Source organism: Trachypithecus francoisi, unplaced genomic scaffold, assembly GCF_009764315.1.
Source record: "Trachypithecus francoisi isolate TF-2019V2 unplaced genomic scaffold, Tfra_2.0 Lachesis_group3, whole genome shotgun sequence".
Taxonomy (NCBI): domain Eukaryota; kingdom Metazoa; phylum Chordata; class Mammalia; order Primates; family Cercopithecidae; genus Trachypithecus; species Trachypithecus francoisi.
The window spans coordinates 115,272,178-115,287,412 of record NW_022681468.1 but is presented as its reverse complement, the minus strand read 5'-3'; the positions used below and the strand labels follow the sequence as shown (position 1 = coordinate 115,287,412).

Here is a 15,235-nt window from a genome sequence, read left to right as displayed (position 1 = left end):
TAATTTCCTGATTATGAGATAATCATTTCCTAGGGAATCGGGCAGCCAGCTCTAGCCCTAGAGGCCTCTCTGGCTCATCTTTATTCAAGGCCCTGCTCTGCAGAGCTTTCTGCTTCTCCCCCACCTAGGGGCTCCTCTGGAATCTGGCTGTACTAGCCAAAACATCCCTCTCAGCACATATTTCACAAGCAACTGACCAGTTGCTGCTGGACTTTGTTTATCCTCCAGCCCTGGGCTCAACAGATTAGGGCTCTTTTACGTTCCACTTTCCATCATCTGCCCCTCATGAGCAGGAGGCTTGGAGAGGAAAGATTTCAGAAACAAGGTTTACTGAACCACAAAAAAGAGGAAGCCAAGAGGGAAACAGGTGAGGTGTGGACGAGCAATGGGAAGGTAGCCACAGGGCCCTCAGCGCTGGGCAGCCTCCAGGAACCGTTGGGCAGGAGGGAACAGATTTCTAATGAAGCAGGAAGGATTTAGGTCAGACGGTGGGAGAATTTCCTGACTGCTAAAGTATCGTCTGTAGGGTTGTGAGAGGTCTCGGGCTCTTGCCCAAGGCTGGGGAATGAACTGAAGAGCTCCTAAAAAGTATTTTAATCTCCAAGTGTTTATCGATCCATCCAACCTGTGTTCAAGGGCCAGCTAGTTCAGTCTCCCTCATCATCCAGATGGAGAAAGTGAGCCTCAGAAAGGGGGCTGGGGAGACCAGACAAGACAGTGAACTCGCTCCTGGAGCCTCACCCCTGAGAAGGCCCCAGCTGCATCCCACCAGGGAAGGGGCAGATGGTCTTTGTCCCCGGTTCCCGAGGGCTGGCACAGGAGACATCAGCAGCTCTAGACCCAGCGTTGAGCAGGAGGACAGGGTGGGCTTGTCCCAAGCACACGGGCCCCAAGAATCAGTGTGACAGGTTCCTCCTACTGTGCCCCTGCACACTCCCACAGAGGAAGCTCCAGGGGCAGAGCCAGGATATAGAACTTTGGTTCTGTTTTCTCAGCTCCATGTCTTCACTGCCCTGGGGGGTTGAAGGGGCTGCTATAGCTAAAAGGCTTACCCCACACCAGTGGCTGGCTGTCTCCCTGTGGAATGGATGGCTCTGGGACCCTATTTCCTTGCACCCAGCCCATCCGCAGCCGAGCAGCCTGGCTTTGGCCATCTCAAGGGTATTCGCCACCCCGTGACTCAGCATCCCTGCCATCCTAGCCCAGGCTCTGTGCGGCCTGCATCTGAGGAAGAACGCCCACAGAGGCCAGCACAGGGCCTTAGGCCCTGAGTCAGGTGGAGGACAATTAGAAGTGGAAGAATGGAGACCATGAATTCTGAAGTGGGGCTGGGTCAACCCAAGGCCACACAGAAGTCCTATGACACAGTCGGGTAAGACCCCAGGCTCCTGTCTCCCTCCTGGGAGGAAGAAATGGATGGCAGCCAGGGTTTTCTTGGGCAGTGTGAGCAAGCCCATCCACCGAGTCTTTGGATGGTGAGACCCGCCCCAGCCTACCCCCCACCAGTGGTGCTGGGGGCTTGGGAGAAGACTGAGCAGGGCTGTAGGTGACCCAGGGAGCTGGATGTTTATCTTCAGGCCCAGGAGGGGAATGTACAGCCATTCACTGTAGCATGTTTGTGGAGCGGGGAGTCAGAGGCAACCTGGGGGTCTAAAACAGGAGGCTGGCCGGGCGCGGTCACTCACACCTGTAATCCCAGCACTTTGGGAGGCGAAGGCTGGTGGAACACTTGAGGTCAGGAGTTCGAGACCAGCCTGTCCAACATGGGGAAACCTCATCTCTACTAAAAATACAAAATTTAGCCAGGCATGGTGGCACACACCTGTAATGCCAGCTACTCGAGAGGCTGAGGCAGGAGAATTGCTTAAAAATACAAAAATTAGCCAGGCGTGGTGGCATGCGCGTGGTCCTAGCTACTTGGGAAGCTGAGACGGAAGGATCGCTTGAACCCAGGAAGTGGATGTTGCAGTGAGCCGAGATCGTGCCACTGCACTCCAGCCTGGGCTGATGGTTTCCCCTGTATTTGGAGTAAGCAAAAAGACCTCATTTGGCTGGGTCCAGTGGTTCACACCTGCAATCCCAGGACTTTGGGAGGCTGAGGCAGGAGGATCACTTGAGCCCAGGAGATCGAGGCTGCAGTTAGCTGAGTTCATGCCACTGCATTCCAGCCTGGACAAGAGAGCAAGACCCTATCTCAAAGAAAAAAGAAAAGGTGGAGGTGGCGTGGGGAGCTGGATGTATACCTTCACCAAGTCCAGGATCTTCCTTTAAAATGCATACTTTTTGAGGTGAGGGCTGATCACACAGTCTGATAGTAACTGGACTTCACCCAACATTGGCCACTCTGCTTGGAGGGCCTATTGTACCTTACAAGCCAGAAATTGCAGACCAGCCTCCCTACTCCTACACTGAGCGTGTCCACCAGCCCCCAACTCAATCAACCCTTCTTTATCCTCTTCCCACATCACATAATCCCCCAGCCCCAAGCCCTGCAGAGAGGCCAAGAGCCCAAGCCTACAGGCCTGACTGCTGACGAAATGTCCCCTGGGAGAGCTGTCCAGAGAAGGAGGCATTGTTCCTTCCTGGAAAAACATACCAGCCGTGGGAGGGGGTCTGCTATTCTCTGGGACCTCGGCAAGGATCCTGAGCGTGAGGCGGGGGGGCCTGGCCTGGACTCCTGAGGCTACTCCTTTCCAGCAGCTTCCCCAAGCTGCTGCCTCTTATGTCACCCCTATGGCCATGAGGGTGTGACAGAGTAGAGCACAGAGAGGAAGCCGTTGGGGGAGTCACAGGAGGCTCCGGTGATGCTTAGAGATGTAGAACAAAGACAATTACAAAATAATGGTAAGAGTGATTCCACTTAAGTTCTAGAAAAGGCATAACTAATCTACAGGGATTAGAAGCAGTGCAGTGGCTGACTGGGGTGGTGCAGGCGGGGAGGGGACTTACAGGGAAGGTACCAGAGGGTGATGGAAACAATCCACAGCTTGATTGTGGTGGAAGCTACATGGCTTTCTACATTTGTTAGAACTTATCAAACTGTACACCTAAAATCTGTGCATTTCACTGTGTATAAATTATAGCTCAAAAAAGTTTATTTTTATAAAAAGAGTGACAGGTGGAGTCCTGGGAGGGCAAGGAGACCTAGGATCCCCTCCTAGGGTACCCCGGCTCCCTGTGCGACCTTGCGCAGATTTATGGGCCTGAGCCTCAGTTTCCTCCAGTGCTTCCAAAGACATTGTGTGCCTTGGTGTCTTGGGGGCAGGACATGGAACACACTTCGGATTGCCTGGAACAGTCATTAAAGAGGCTCTCCTGACAGAGCCTGAGGGGCTTTGGGCCAGTCAGTCACCCCTAAAACAAAAGTTGCTCCACTGAGGTTGAGTAGGACTCAGGCCCTGCCCATAGAACCCCGTCTGGAAGGGAGGAGACACACACAGGTTAATATGGTGAAATCTAGGTGTAGATCAATACAAATGGGGTAGTGAGAGAGGAGAAGTGTGTGCAGCCTGAGATATCATTGCGATCAGGGGAGACTTCCCACAGGAAGAGGCCCCTGCCTGAGCGTGAGATTCCTCAACAATAAGAGGAAGAAGATGATAATCTGTGGGAGGGTCAAGGCTCAGATTGTGACCAGCGGCCTCAAGCTGTTTGTCCTTAGCCTCTCTTCCAAATCTCCACACGCAGTACTCTACAGATGCCCTCCTCCATACCTCTGACACTTATAACCCTACCCCACTCAGTTTTAATCAAAAGGCTTGATGATATCACAGCAATTCCTTTTTTAAGGTTTTTTTTTTTTTTCTTTAGCTGAAGAGCTTTCGCCCATGATCAGGGGACAAACAGAAATGAGCCTGAGATTCAGAATTGCTGATAGGCATCAGACCTTGGTCTGTGACCAGGATCAGGGCCCAGTCTGTGACCAGGATCAGGGTTCAGTGTGTGACCAGCATCGGGGCTCAGACTGTGATCCTGAACAGGGCTTGGTGTGTGATTGAGGCTCAGGGTGTTCCCAGGGCCAGGGCTCAGTGTGTGACCAAGGTCATGGCTTAATGTGACCAGGATCAGAGGTCAGTCTGTGACCAAGGTCAGGGCGCAGACTGTGATCAGGCACAGGGCTCAGTGTGTGTACATAGTCAGGGCTAGGAGAGGCCAGGAACAGCATTGGCCCTCACTGGCCCCACCTGGCCTCTTCCTCCCCACTCCTGCAACTTCCCGGGGTTGCGTAGCCAGCTCATGAAATAGCCTAGAGAGGAAGGATCAGGCCAGAAAAGCTTTGTGGAGCCATCTGTGCAGTATTTCTTGAAACTGGGCCTGGGGTGGGGGCAGCAAGCTGTCTGATGTCAAATGCTTAGTGTCCTGCGTCTTAAAGGCCCAGCTACCCCACCCTATACACAGCTGAGGGAAAGGCACTGGGTGATGGGGACGGGGCCCATCCCCAGTCCTCACCCCTCCCCCAGAGGCTTCCAGGGTCCAGAGAGTGAGAACCAGCTCCCAGCTGGCTTGAGGGCCTATGGGTCCCTTGGGAAATGACTGCAAACATTCCTAGGGGCTCAAGTAACAGGGCCTAGGCTGGCCAAGAAGTCCCCCACCAGCCGGGAGCCACCTCATCCTCACCCACCCTTGCACTCCAAGCTTCCTCTTCATTCCAAGTAGGTGAGATCACCGTGGCTGCCTGGACCAGGCTCCCCCATGAGGCCCAGGTCCCAGGGAGAGCAAAGCTAGGGTCTGGGAACTCAGGGTGGTGTGGGGAGGGGAACATGCAGGCAGACACTTCTGCCAATGGCTTAGAAGCCAGGCTTCCCCTCCTTGGCCTCATCTTCCAGATCTAAAAGCTGATGAGAGGGTCTTGGCAGCAGGAAAGGGGTGGGAAACCCCTCCATGGGACTTAAGTCCTCCCACCTTGCCTGCTGTCACCCTTCCCGAATCCCTCAAGAGCAGAGTACTTCAAAGAAACTAAGAGGAGCTTATAGCCTCATCTTATCACTTACCTGACAAAATCCCTGAGGCCAGAGAGGAGAGGGAGTTAGAGGCCCCAGGACCACTCCCCTTTAAGTCAGTGGCTGGGCTGGGATAGAGCCCAGGGCCCTGGAGTCCCCCCTGCCCACACCCACCCCTGCCCGCACCCACCCCAGCCCACACCCTGTCACTCCAACATTAAGATATTCCTTCTTCATTCCAATGCGGGATGGAGTCTGGACACCTAAGTGTGGTTTCTGCTTATTCTTAGTAACTCCTGCTCAGACTAATGCATGCCCAGGGAGGAAGGTGGAGGGGCAGGAACAGGATGGACAGGCCTCGGACTCTGGCACATCCTGGGGAACAAGGGACCACAAGGACGGGGGCAGCCTCCAGACTTCCCCTGGGTGCTTGACCCCAGACCTTGCAGGGTAGGGAGCCAGGGTCTCCCTCAGGTTGCTGGCCAGAGGTTGCAGACCGAGGAGGGTGTGGTCAAGTCTAGGGCGCTGATGGCAGGAAGTGGTGGCAGGTGATTGGGGGTGGGGGTACGGGGAGGAGTGGCTGTGCCAAGCAGAAAGGAATCCTGAGAAGGTCGGGCTGGGCGCCCAGGCTGAGAATCCTGCCCTGTCAGCAGCCTGCTCTGGGGAAATGTTTTCCTTCTAGCCCATCCCTTCCTGCCCACCCCGACTCCTGCCAGCCTGCATCCACCTGGCTCTGCCCATGAACCTTCAGGGACACACTCCAGGCCAGAAGCCAGGACTCTCTTGGTGGTTCACAAAGAATGCTGACTGCAGGGATGAGAGGAATGGAGGGTGTCTGGGGGCTGCTGTCCAGAGGCCTGGGGAGTAAGGACTCGAGGGAGTGCCTCTGTCAGGAAATTACATGGTTCACTCATTCCTGCCTCCAGGTCTTTGTTCATGCTGTTCCCCCTGCCGAGGACACCCTTTCCTGCACTCTGGTTCTCTAAATCCTGCCCCATCTCCCAGATCTTGTCCATGTCCAAGCTTTTCCAGGAAGTCTTAGCAGCTCCCACACCACAGAGCTCGAGATGCAAGCTCTTGCTGCCTGACTTCCCTGACCCCACACGTGAGCCCAGGACCCAACGCCCAAGGAGAATGGCAAAGGGTTTTGGGGTATGAGAGGATGTTTGGGGTATGAGGAGGTGTCTGGGCATTAACAGTGGCCAACCTGACGCTCTCAATGTCATGCTCTTCCTCCCTCCCTCCTCTCTCCCACTGCCCACTCCAGGTCTCCCTGACTTGGTCGCAGACCCCAACTATGTGCAAGCATCCACTTATGTGCAGAGAGCCCACCTGTACTCCCTGCGCTGTGCTGCGGAGGAGAAGTGTCTGGCCAGGTAAGCAGCTGAGGCAGAAGTGTAGAGTGTTGGGATAGTCCCTGGGAGTCACCCAGAACCCAGCCTAGCTGTGGCTGCCAGCTAGGCTGTCTGCAAGCTGATGACCCTGGCCAAATGCCCCGGCCTCCCAGGACCCTGACCTTTTCATCGGTGAGCCTTGCCTGCCCTGAGGGAGTCAGGAGGGGAGGGGAGCAAGTGGGGACCCAGCATTTCTGTATACTGTACCTTACTATACAAGGAACTTCACTTTTACTGTGGCACCTCATCTGCATACGAGCCCTGAAGGCATGGGTTGCCCCCTCAGGAAACTGAGGAGCAATGAAAGGAACTCAAACCTTTTGGATCTGAGCTGCTTAATGAGAAGATTCCTCTTGGGAACCCAGGCTTCCAGTGCTCATACAGGGACCTATGGAAGTCCTACTGGGTGGATGTACCTGCAGGATAGAGCCCAGGACTATGGAGCCATGTCCACAGAGGACAGTTGTGGCTTTGGCTGGCCCAGGCTGCCTCTGCCTGGTCACAGCAGGGGCAGTGAGCCCGGGGGACAAAGAAGCTTCAATTATATGTTGCACTGGAAAGAGGGGAAGGAGACCAGTTTCCATGAACCCAGAAGGTGAGCACAGCTGGCTCGCCATTATTCATGGGTGATCCTGCCTCTCATAGTGTTTGCTTCTAATTTATTAGCAGTTCATATTCTGCTGGAATATAGGTTCTTTGGGGATACCTCCCTGGGCTAAAATAATTAGTTAAGATTATGTTATCTGCTTCTTTTGTTAATATCCCTCTATGTTGAAAGCACCTATTTTTCTTAATTACCTGCTTTTTGGACATTAGAACTCTCTGTTTAGTTTGACTTTCTACTATCTGGGAAACTCTTCAGAATCTCAACATTTTCTCATTTCTAGAACTTCTAGTTCACTGCCACTATAAGTAGCTGATCATAAACTCTTATCTGTCTGTAACAAGATAAAAAGCTTGCACCAGAATGTAACTCAATTCACTCTTTCATTGAGAAAGTCTTGCTTTAAAAAAAGAAAAAGTGTCCGCTGAACCAAGCACAGTGATTAGGAATGTTGTCGATATACATTCTGGTGCAAGTTCCCGATCCCATCCCAGACTGGCATCAGTGTGGAAACGGCCCCTGGTTCAGGGACCACAGGCTGAGTACCACTCAGCCAGTCTGTCTGGGCAGTTCTTGTCTTGTTTCAGTTGTCCTGGGGAAGAGAGCGTAATGGTCCTGCTGGAATTCCTCCAGCCATGAGGAACTTACAGCCTCTATGACAGCCCTTCCAGTCTTAAGAGAATAAGTCAAAGCCAAACTATTAATATCACGGCCTCTTCATGAAGAATCCTGAGTACCCGGACCTGCGCTCCCAGCTGGGGAGAGGAGGCAGCCTGTCCTCTGTCCTGGAGGGTCTCCTGGTACAGCTGGAGAGAACAGCCCTCACCTGTACCCCAGCGACAGAACCAAGACACAAGTGGACTGGTTCACAGGCCAGGGCTGCTGGAGGTCAGAGGAGGGAGGGGTCAGCAAGGGCTGAGGCCTCAGAGGAGGTGGGCGCAAGAGTTCAGACCTGGAGAACCCTGCAGAACTGGAGCCCTGGGGCAGGAGGGCCCTCTGAGATCATTTGAAGTATGGGCCACGGGCTGGTGCCAGTTCACATGCTGCAGGCAGAACCCAGAGAAAGAAAGGGACCAGTTCCAAGTCTCACCGCTAGTTTGTGGCCAAGCTGGGCCTAGAACGTAGACCTTTATGGTTTCCCACGGTGTGCTGAGCCGAACAGAAGGGCAGGATTTAACTGAACAGAGGGAAGGAGGATGTTTTGTTTCGACCCAGACATAGACAGATTCCAAGCCTCCCCCAGACAAGGCTGAGGGCCTTTCATCCTGGCAGACAGTCTGAGCCGCCTGTTGTCCAGACATTCTCTCAAAGAGAGCGCTAATCCCTACGACTGGCCACCAGTCCCCTCTGGCCTTAGGACTGGACCTTAATGAGTGCCAGGGAAGAGCCCCTGAAGCCAACAGGGTTAGCTGTCAGCCATCAGCTGAAGAGGGGAGGGGCCTTCAGCCACCCCTTCCTGTTCCTACCACACACGTGTGTGCGCGTGTGTGTATGTGTGCATATGTGTGTGTCTCGCCTCACGGCAGCCTCTCGTTCCTCTTTCCACCCTTTTCCTTTTGTCACAAGGCCTGCCTCAGTTGGAAATCTGGAGTCAGCAGGTAAACTGTGAGCAGGCAATTCATACCAGACCCACACTCCCTGAATGGAAAAGGACAGGTTGCCAGCCTGAAGCCATGCAATCAGGGAGAGGTGGCCTGGTCATACCCAACCCAGCACAAGATGTAGGTGGTATTGGGCTATGCTGCAGTCAGTGCTGTTAGAGCAATCCAGGCAGACTTCCTGGAGGAGGGGACTTTTGAGTTGCCCCTAGGAGGCTGGGTGAGTTTTGGAATTCTGAGTCAAGCTAACAGCATGGGGAAAAAAAGTATGGGTCAGGAAAAAGTTCAGCCTGTTTGGAAAATAGGCTTTGAAGCAGGAACCCGCGGTGTGTAGGGGAGTGGAAGGGCAGATGGGACTAGAAAAGTGAAGAGGCTTTGACCAGAGGACCTCAAGTCTGTTTTTCAGGCCCACACCTAAGACACGGCATACTTTTGTCAACAATTAGGGCTGTCTGGAGGAGAGAAGACTTATCAGAATCTCCTGGATAGTACTTTTTTTTTTTTCTTTGTTTTTAGAAAGGGGGTCTCACTCTGTTGCCCAGACTAGAGTGCAGCAGCGCAATTATAGCTCATTACAGCCTCAAACTCCTGGGCTCAAGGTATCAGTCTCCAAGTAGTTGGGACTACAGGCATAAGCCACCTTACCTGGCTAATTTTTTAATTTTTAAAAAATTTATTTAATTAAATTAATTTTTTAAATTTTAATTTCTCACTGTGTTGCCCAGGCTGGTCTCAAACTATTGGCCTCAAATGATCCTCCTGCCTCAACCTCCCAAAGCTCTGTAATTACAGGCATGAGCCAAAGTGCCTGGCTCCCGCAACAGGGCTGTTTTTCAAAGGCCCTTCAGAGATTTCTATGTGCTCCTGCACCCAGGGGCTGACCCCAGCTGAGTCACCTGCAGGTATCAGGGACACTGCCGTGCCTGGTACCGCTTTAGAAAGATGCTGTTGGCAGCTGCCGGCCACATGGTGGAGGCCAGAAAGGAGGGGACAGCCAGGATTTCACGGGGTCAGAAGACAAAGGAAGAGGCCTGAGCCTCTGCCACAGTTTGGGAAGTCAGAGGAGAAGATCTTCAGGGACAAGCGGTGGGGCTGCAGAACCAGTGGCCAAGGACTAGGGGTGGGGCTGAGGGGGCCCATGCTGGGTTCTGGTGTCACTGTGCCCCAACCCCCCCCTTATCTCCCCTGTCGTCCCTGCAGCACAGCCTATGCCCCTGAGGCCACTGACTACGATGTACGGGTGCTGCTGCGCTTCCCCCAGCGTGTGAAGAACCAGGGCACAGCGGACTTCCTCCCCAACCGGCCACGGCACACCTGGGAGTGGCACAGCTGCCACCAGTGAGTGGGGAGGGGCTGGGCCCATCCTCTTCCACTTCTCCTCTGGACCAGGGACCTTGGTGCCTGAGCTCCCCTCCCGCCACGAGCACTCTGAGAGACACAGATACTGGATTAGAGGGCCCAGGGAGGTGTTATCTGCCAACTCTTACTACTGGGGCAAGTGTTTCTCAGAGAACTCTTAGCCAAAGGTAGGCTGGAAGGTGGAAGGATTGGTCTCAATAAGGGGTGGAAATGTCTAGAATATGGGGCATTGCCCAGTGAGGTCATTACAGGTGGGAGCCCAAAAAGAAAGTGAGGGGTCCAGAGCATGTGCTGTCCTGGAGCGACCCAGCTAGGTGGGGAGCACAGAGGGGCCACCCCGCAGGACTCAGGGGACAGGAGAGCCTAGATTGGCCAGGAGGCTGTGCCACAGCAGGGTCACCTGAGCCCATCTCAGGATGAGAGGCCCAGGGAAGACTAGGCGCTCTTCTCTTCCTCTCTCCTCTCCTCTGCCCCTAGACATTACCACAGCATGGACGAGTTCAGCCACTATGACCTACTGGATGCAGCCACAGGCAAGAAGGTGGCTGAGGGCCACAAGGCCAGTTTCTGCCTGGAGGACAGCACCTGTGACTTCGGCAACCTCAAGCGCTATGCATGCACCTCTCATACCCAGGTTGGGCTGGAGAGATGGGGTTCAGGGCACAGGCGGATGACGAGTGGGGAGACAAAGAGCAAGGCCTGCTGAGGCCGGCTGAGGCCTGGCTAGTGCCAAGGCTTCTGGCCACTCAGCTCTGCTCACAGTGAAGGTCTTCTCACCAGTCCTCAGGCTGCCACAGTGCCCTGCAGGGACTATTCTCTCCCTGCCCAAGCCCCTTCTCATGTTATTCCCAGGTGATCTGCTCATGGAGAGAAGGAAACATTGCAACAGTCTGGAGAGCAACACGTCCCATTAGCCTGTTCACCCACCCATATCCCCCTTTCCATCAGCCAGCCTAAACATCCACAAACTGTCTGTCTGTCCCGTCTCTCTTTATCCATTCTGTCATCCATCTTGCCCACGCAGACCGGCACATCCATCTCATCCCTCCCACCTGGCTATTAGAGATCTCTGTCTTTCCTCTGGTCCGTCTAGCCAGCGACTTTAGGAAGGGGTGGACCCACCGTAAGCAGTTGCCCTGGGCCAGGGTCAGGGGAGAAACCCAGGGGAAGATGGGCCTGAAACTCCTGAAAGTGGGCATGGGGTGGCTCTAGGGAACCAGCAGCATCAGCCGCTCCTCTTATCCCTTTCCCAGGGCCTGAGCCCAGGCTGCTATGACACCTACAACGCAGATATCGACTGCCAGTGGATTGACATAACCGACGTGCAGCCTGGGAACTACATCCTCAAGGTGGGCCTCTGGGTCTGGGGCTTTCTCTCCAACCGGATGTTCATCATTCCTGAAAGAAGCTTCAGCCTCTGGGCCTCTTCCGTTCTCCCAGCAGCTGAGCAGAGGCAGCATCTGAGGCATCCCTCAAGGTTTAGGCTTCCCAGCCGAAGATTTAGGTCTCAGGCTGGCATAGCCTCTCTCTCCATAAAGAACCCAAGGAACCTTTGCCCCAGCTGTGGTAATGCTAGAGACAGTGGTGATACTGTCTCCCTAAGTGACAGAGGACCAGAGAGAGCAAGGGAGACTTGGAGAACCATGTGGTCTATCTTCCTGTCTTCGGACAGGGCAGACTTTGTATCATTTGGGAGACAGATAAGAGGCCCTTGGCTCCTTACAGGGACCCCTGCAAAGCCAAGGGCTCCTGTGACCAAGACCCTTTTAGCCTGAACCCCTCCTGCTCTAATGGACACTCACCCCATCGCCTCTTCCCTTGGTCGGGAGAAAAGTAGAAAAGCATATTAACAACACACAGCCAGACTTGGTACATACGTGTAGGCCAGGTTGTCATGGGCCCACCTGGGGAAGCCATGTCTCAGCCTCCTCCACACAGGTGTAAAATGAATAGGGATCATTCCACCAGTTCATCTGGACCCACTCAGAAGCAGAAAAGCAGCTCAGTAAAGGAAGAGCAGTGAAGCCAGGTTTGCAGGCGGAGGCCTTCCCTGCAGAAAGTCAGCTGGTGGAGAGATGCGTCCAGCAGTGGTTCTCTGCGGTTCCCTCCTGAGTGCCCCTCAGCAGGCCCCAAGCTTGCTCCTCCAGGGCCTGGGGTTGTCCAGTATATTTTTTCTTTTCCTCATTCATCCACTCAATCAAACACGTAGGAAGTCCCCTCTGAGTTCTAGGCACTGGACACACAAACCACATAAGCAATACAGTTCACAGTCCCTGCCCTTTGGGAGTGTACCAGGATTTGAAAGTCACATCCCTGCATCTGTTCTTAGATGTTCTGCAAATAAAGCTGGCCCTACCCTAGTTAATCCAACATTTAAAAGTGTTGTATCCCAACAGCTCCTTTTCAGACAAAAAGCATAGACAGGAATGCATAGGGAACAACTTTGAGCCTTGGCGTTGGGGAGGCCAGGTGTCGAGTCCCCGCTCAGCTCCTCGTTACTGCATTCCCAGGGGCAGGATCCAACCTCTCTGACCCCACATGCCCCATGCAGGGCCCACCTGGCACAGGCTCTCGCTCTAGGGAAACATCCATTCTTCTGAGAAGGGGCATCAGATGATGTTTGCTTGGATTACCTCTGTGTCTGATAAGGGGCATCAGATGATTGCTTGCTTCTTTCCCCTCTGTGTCTCTCTAGCAGTGTGTCTCTGTCTCCACGTCTCTTGGCCTCACATGGTCTTTCTCTGTCTCCTGTCTACGTCTCCTCTCTGTCTGTCTGTCTGTCTGCCTCCTTACCACCTTCTCTGGTGAGCGGTTGAGGTGCAGCCCCCTGACTAGACTCCCTTTCTCCCTGTTTCTCTTCTTCCTCAGGTGCACGTGAACCCAAAGTATATTGTTTTAGAGTCTGACTTCACCAACAACGTGGTGAGATGCAACATTCACTACACAGGTCGCTACGTTTCTACAACAAACTGCAAAATTGTCCAGTAAGTGCTTGCTCCCCATCCTTCCTGGCCCTGTCCCTTTCCTGCCTGGGGAGCAGGCAAGGCCACCTGAAATACCTAAGATACCTGCACTTTAGGTCCCCCTGATGGCCGAACACAGCTGCAGCAGGGCCCAGCAAAAAGAGCCTTGTCCGTGCCAACCCCAAGCTGAGTGTTTACGGTGGGGCTCAGGCTGTAGGGTGTTGATCTGGGGCTGCATCCTGTGGCTCCCTGAGATGTCCCAAGTGAAAACCAGCAGAAGGCAGAGTCATTTGGTGCAAGGCCATGAGCTCTGCAGTCCCAGTTCCACAGCTTCCTCGCTCTGTGACATTGGGTAACTACTGCACTTCCCTGAGCTACTTTCATCAACTATAAAATAGGTATTTCCACATAGGCCGGGGCTGAGGATCTATAGGCCTGATGTCTGCATGTTCAACAGCCCAGCACACAGTGGCACACAGTGAACAGCAGCTGTGATCATTAGTGTCCGTATCAAGTGGACTGGATTAAATAGTCACAGATGAGAAGTGATTCTGGTTAAAAGGAGCCATCTTCAGTCCCTAGGCCCCCGTTGTAGAAGTCCCTAAAACCTGGGCTCGGGATTTTAGCACATGGCTGCTGGGTAGGGTCCTCAGTCTTTCTCCTGATCCCCACGTGAAGTACTTTGCAGAGGGACCCCCTTCCTTACAAGCTCACAAGGAAACCCTACCACACTCCAGATCAAAGGAACCCTTTTCCATTAAAAAAAAAAAAAAAAAAGTCCTAGAGCTTTCGGCTTTACTTCATCAACTGGGAGAAAGGTGGTAGAGATCTCAAGGCCAGAGAGGTGCCTTTCCCTAAAAGTGTATGCTTATTAATGGATGGCAGGTATGAGAGATTAAGCCTGTGACTATGGTCAGGGTGTGGTGTATAGCCAGGGTCAGGGCTCAGTCTGTGACAAGGGTTAGGGCTCAGTGTGTGGCCAGGGTCAGGGCTCCGTCTGTGACGAGGACCAGGCTCATTTAGAGACAGCCCTCTCACATTTGGCTGCTACCACCAACCTAACTGTTCACAGCATGCTGCCACCACATCATGAATGTTAAAAATGGAAACAGCAGCCTCTAGTTCAGTGCAGAGATTAGGTTCCTCAGGAGTAGGATGAGATCAGAATTCCCCAGGGCACACAGCGTATTTGAAAGGACGAACTCCTATCCCATCACTGGCAGTCTGGCTCTTTAGTAGGCCTGGGTTCCCAGCACATTCCCGCTCCTCAGGGCCTGTCTTAGCTATTCAAGACCCAGGGGTCACCTAAGTGGTAGAAGCCATTCTAGGGAAGGAGGAGGAAGGAAGAATGGGGTATCCAGGAAACAAAGGAGGCTGCTGGGGGCTCAGGGAGGCAGGGAGTCCCGCCTGCTGCTGGGAAAGGGGGATGGGAACAGAAACAGCGTCCCACATCCCAGGCGCCTGGAGCAGCCAGGGGGGCTCTCGGCAGGGCAGATGGAGAAGCAGCCTGCGCCGCCCTGCCAGCTCCCGGGGGCCTGTGGGCAGCAGGGGGTGCCAAAGCCCTTCCTTCCAAGAGCTCTTTACATAAGTGCTTGGAAAGGCCAGGTCTTATTAGAGTGTCTCAGTCTCTGTGACCCTGACCACAGGCAGGCGGCTGGGCCAGCGTGCACAGGAAGCTGGACAGAGCGTTCCCAGAAAGGCCACGGGACTGACGCCTGTGGGTTTCCATCGTATTTCTGGAGGAAAAAGGAGGCTTAAAAAAAAGGTTCTGAGTTAGAAAAAACAAGAAAGTATTTCCAGACAGTAGCAGCTCTGCTAATGGCCTAGAAAACAATCTGGGACTAGGGCATGGGGAGGGGAATGTGCTGAGACTGTGCCCTGGGTGGGTGGGAGTCCATCAAACCCCTCCTTTTGGAGCTGGGCTGAGGGGGTCGGCACTTTCTCTTGAGGGAAATGGAGGCCCATGCCTGCCCTGCCACGAGGGACCTGGGCTGTGGGAGGGAAGCCCGGGCTGAGGGGGCCACGCGGGCCCTATTTTGCAGCCCCTCATTGACCCACTGTCTTTCCTTCTTAGATCCTGATCTCTGGGAGGGACAGATGGCCAATCTCTCCCCTTCTAAAGCAGGCCCTGCTCCCCTGGCAGCCTCCCGCCGAGGGGCCCAGCCCCCAACCCACAGGCAGGGGCATCCCTCCCTGCCGGCCTCAGGGAGCGAACGTGGATGGAAACCACAGGGATTCCGGATGCCAGACCCCATTTTATATTTCACTTTTCTCTACAGCGTTGTTTTGTTGTTGTTGGTTTTTATTTTTTATACTTTGGCCATACCACAGAGCTAGATTGCCCAGGTCTGGGCTGAATAAAACAAGGTTTTTCTAC

The 15,235-nt window shown here is 53.8% G+C and overlaps 1 protein-coding gene and 1 long non-coding RNA gene across 2 annotated transcripts in view; one reads left to right on the top strand and one right to left on the bottom strand.

The window, feature by feature from the left end:
* LOC117070388 overlaps positions 1-2,910 on the bottom strand; it is a 21,736-nt gene extending 18,826 nt beyond the window's left edge. Inside the window, exon 1 of the long non-coding RNA XR_004431902.1 lies at positions 2,597-2,910. This is a non-coding gene — a long non-coding RNA (uncharacterized LOC117070388). The remainder of the gene's footprint in view (positions 1-2,596) is intronic.
* The window catches only part of LOXL1 (lysyl oxidase like 1), a 25,372-nt gene extending 10,137 nt beyond the window's left edge, over positions 1-15,235 (top strand). The window contains exons 2-7 of the mRNA XM_033189437.1: positions 6,208-6,316; positions 9,737-9,874; positions 10,373-10,529; positions 11,149-11,244; positions 12,764-12,879; positions 14,933-15,235. Of these exons, the coding sequence (XP_033045328.1) occupies positions 6,208-6,316; positions 9,737-9,874; positions 10,373-10,529; positions 11,149-11,244; positions 12,764-12,879; positions 14,933-14,939 (623 nt within the window). The 3' untranslated portion in view covers positions 14,940-15,235. The remainder of the gene's footprint in view (positions 1-6,207; positions 6,317-9,736; positions 9,875-10,372; positions 10,530-11,148; positions 11,245-12,763; positions 12,880-14,932) is intronic.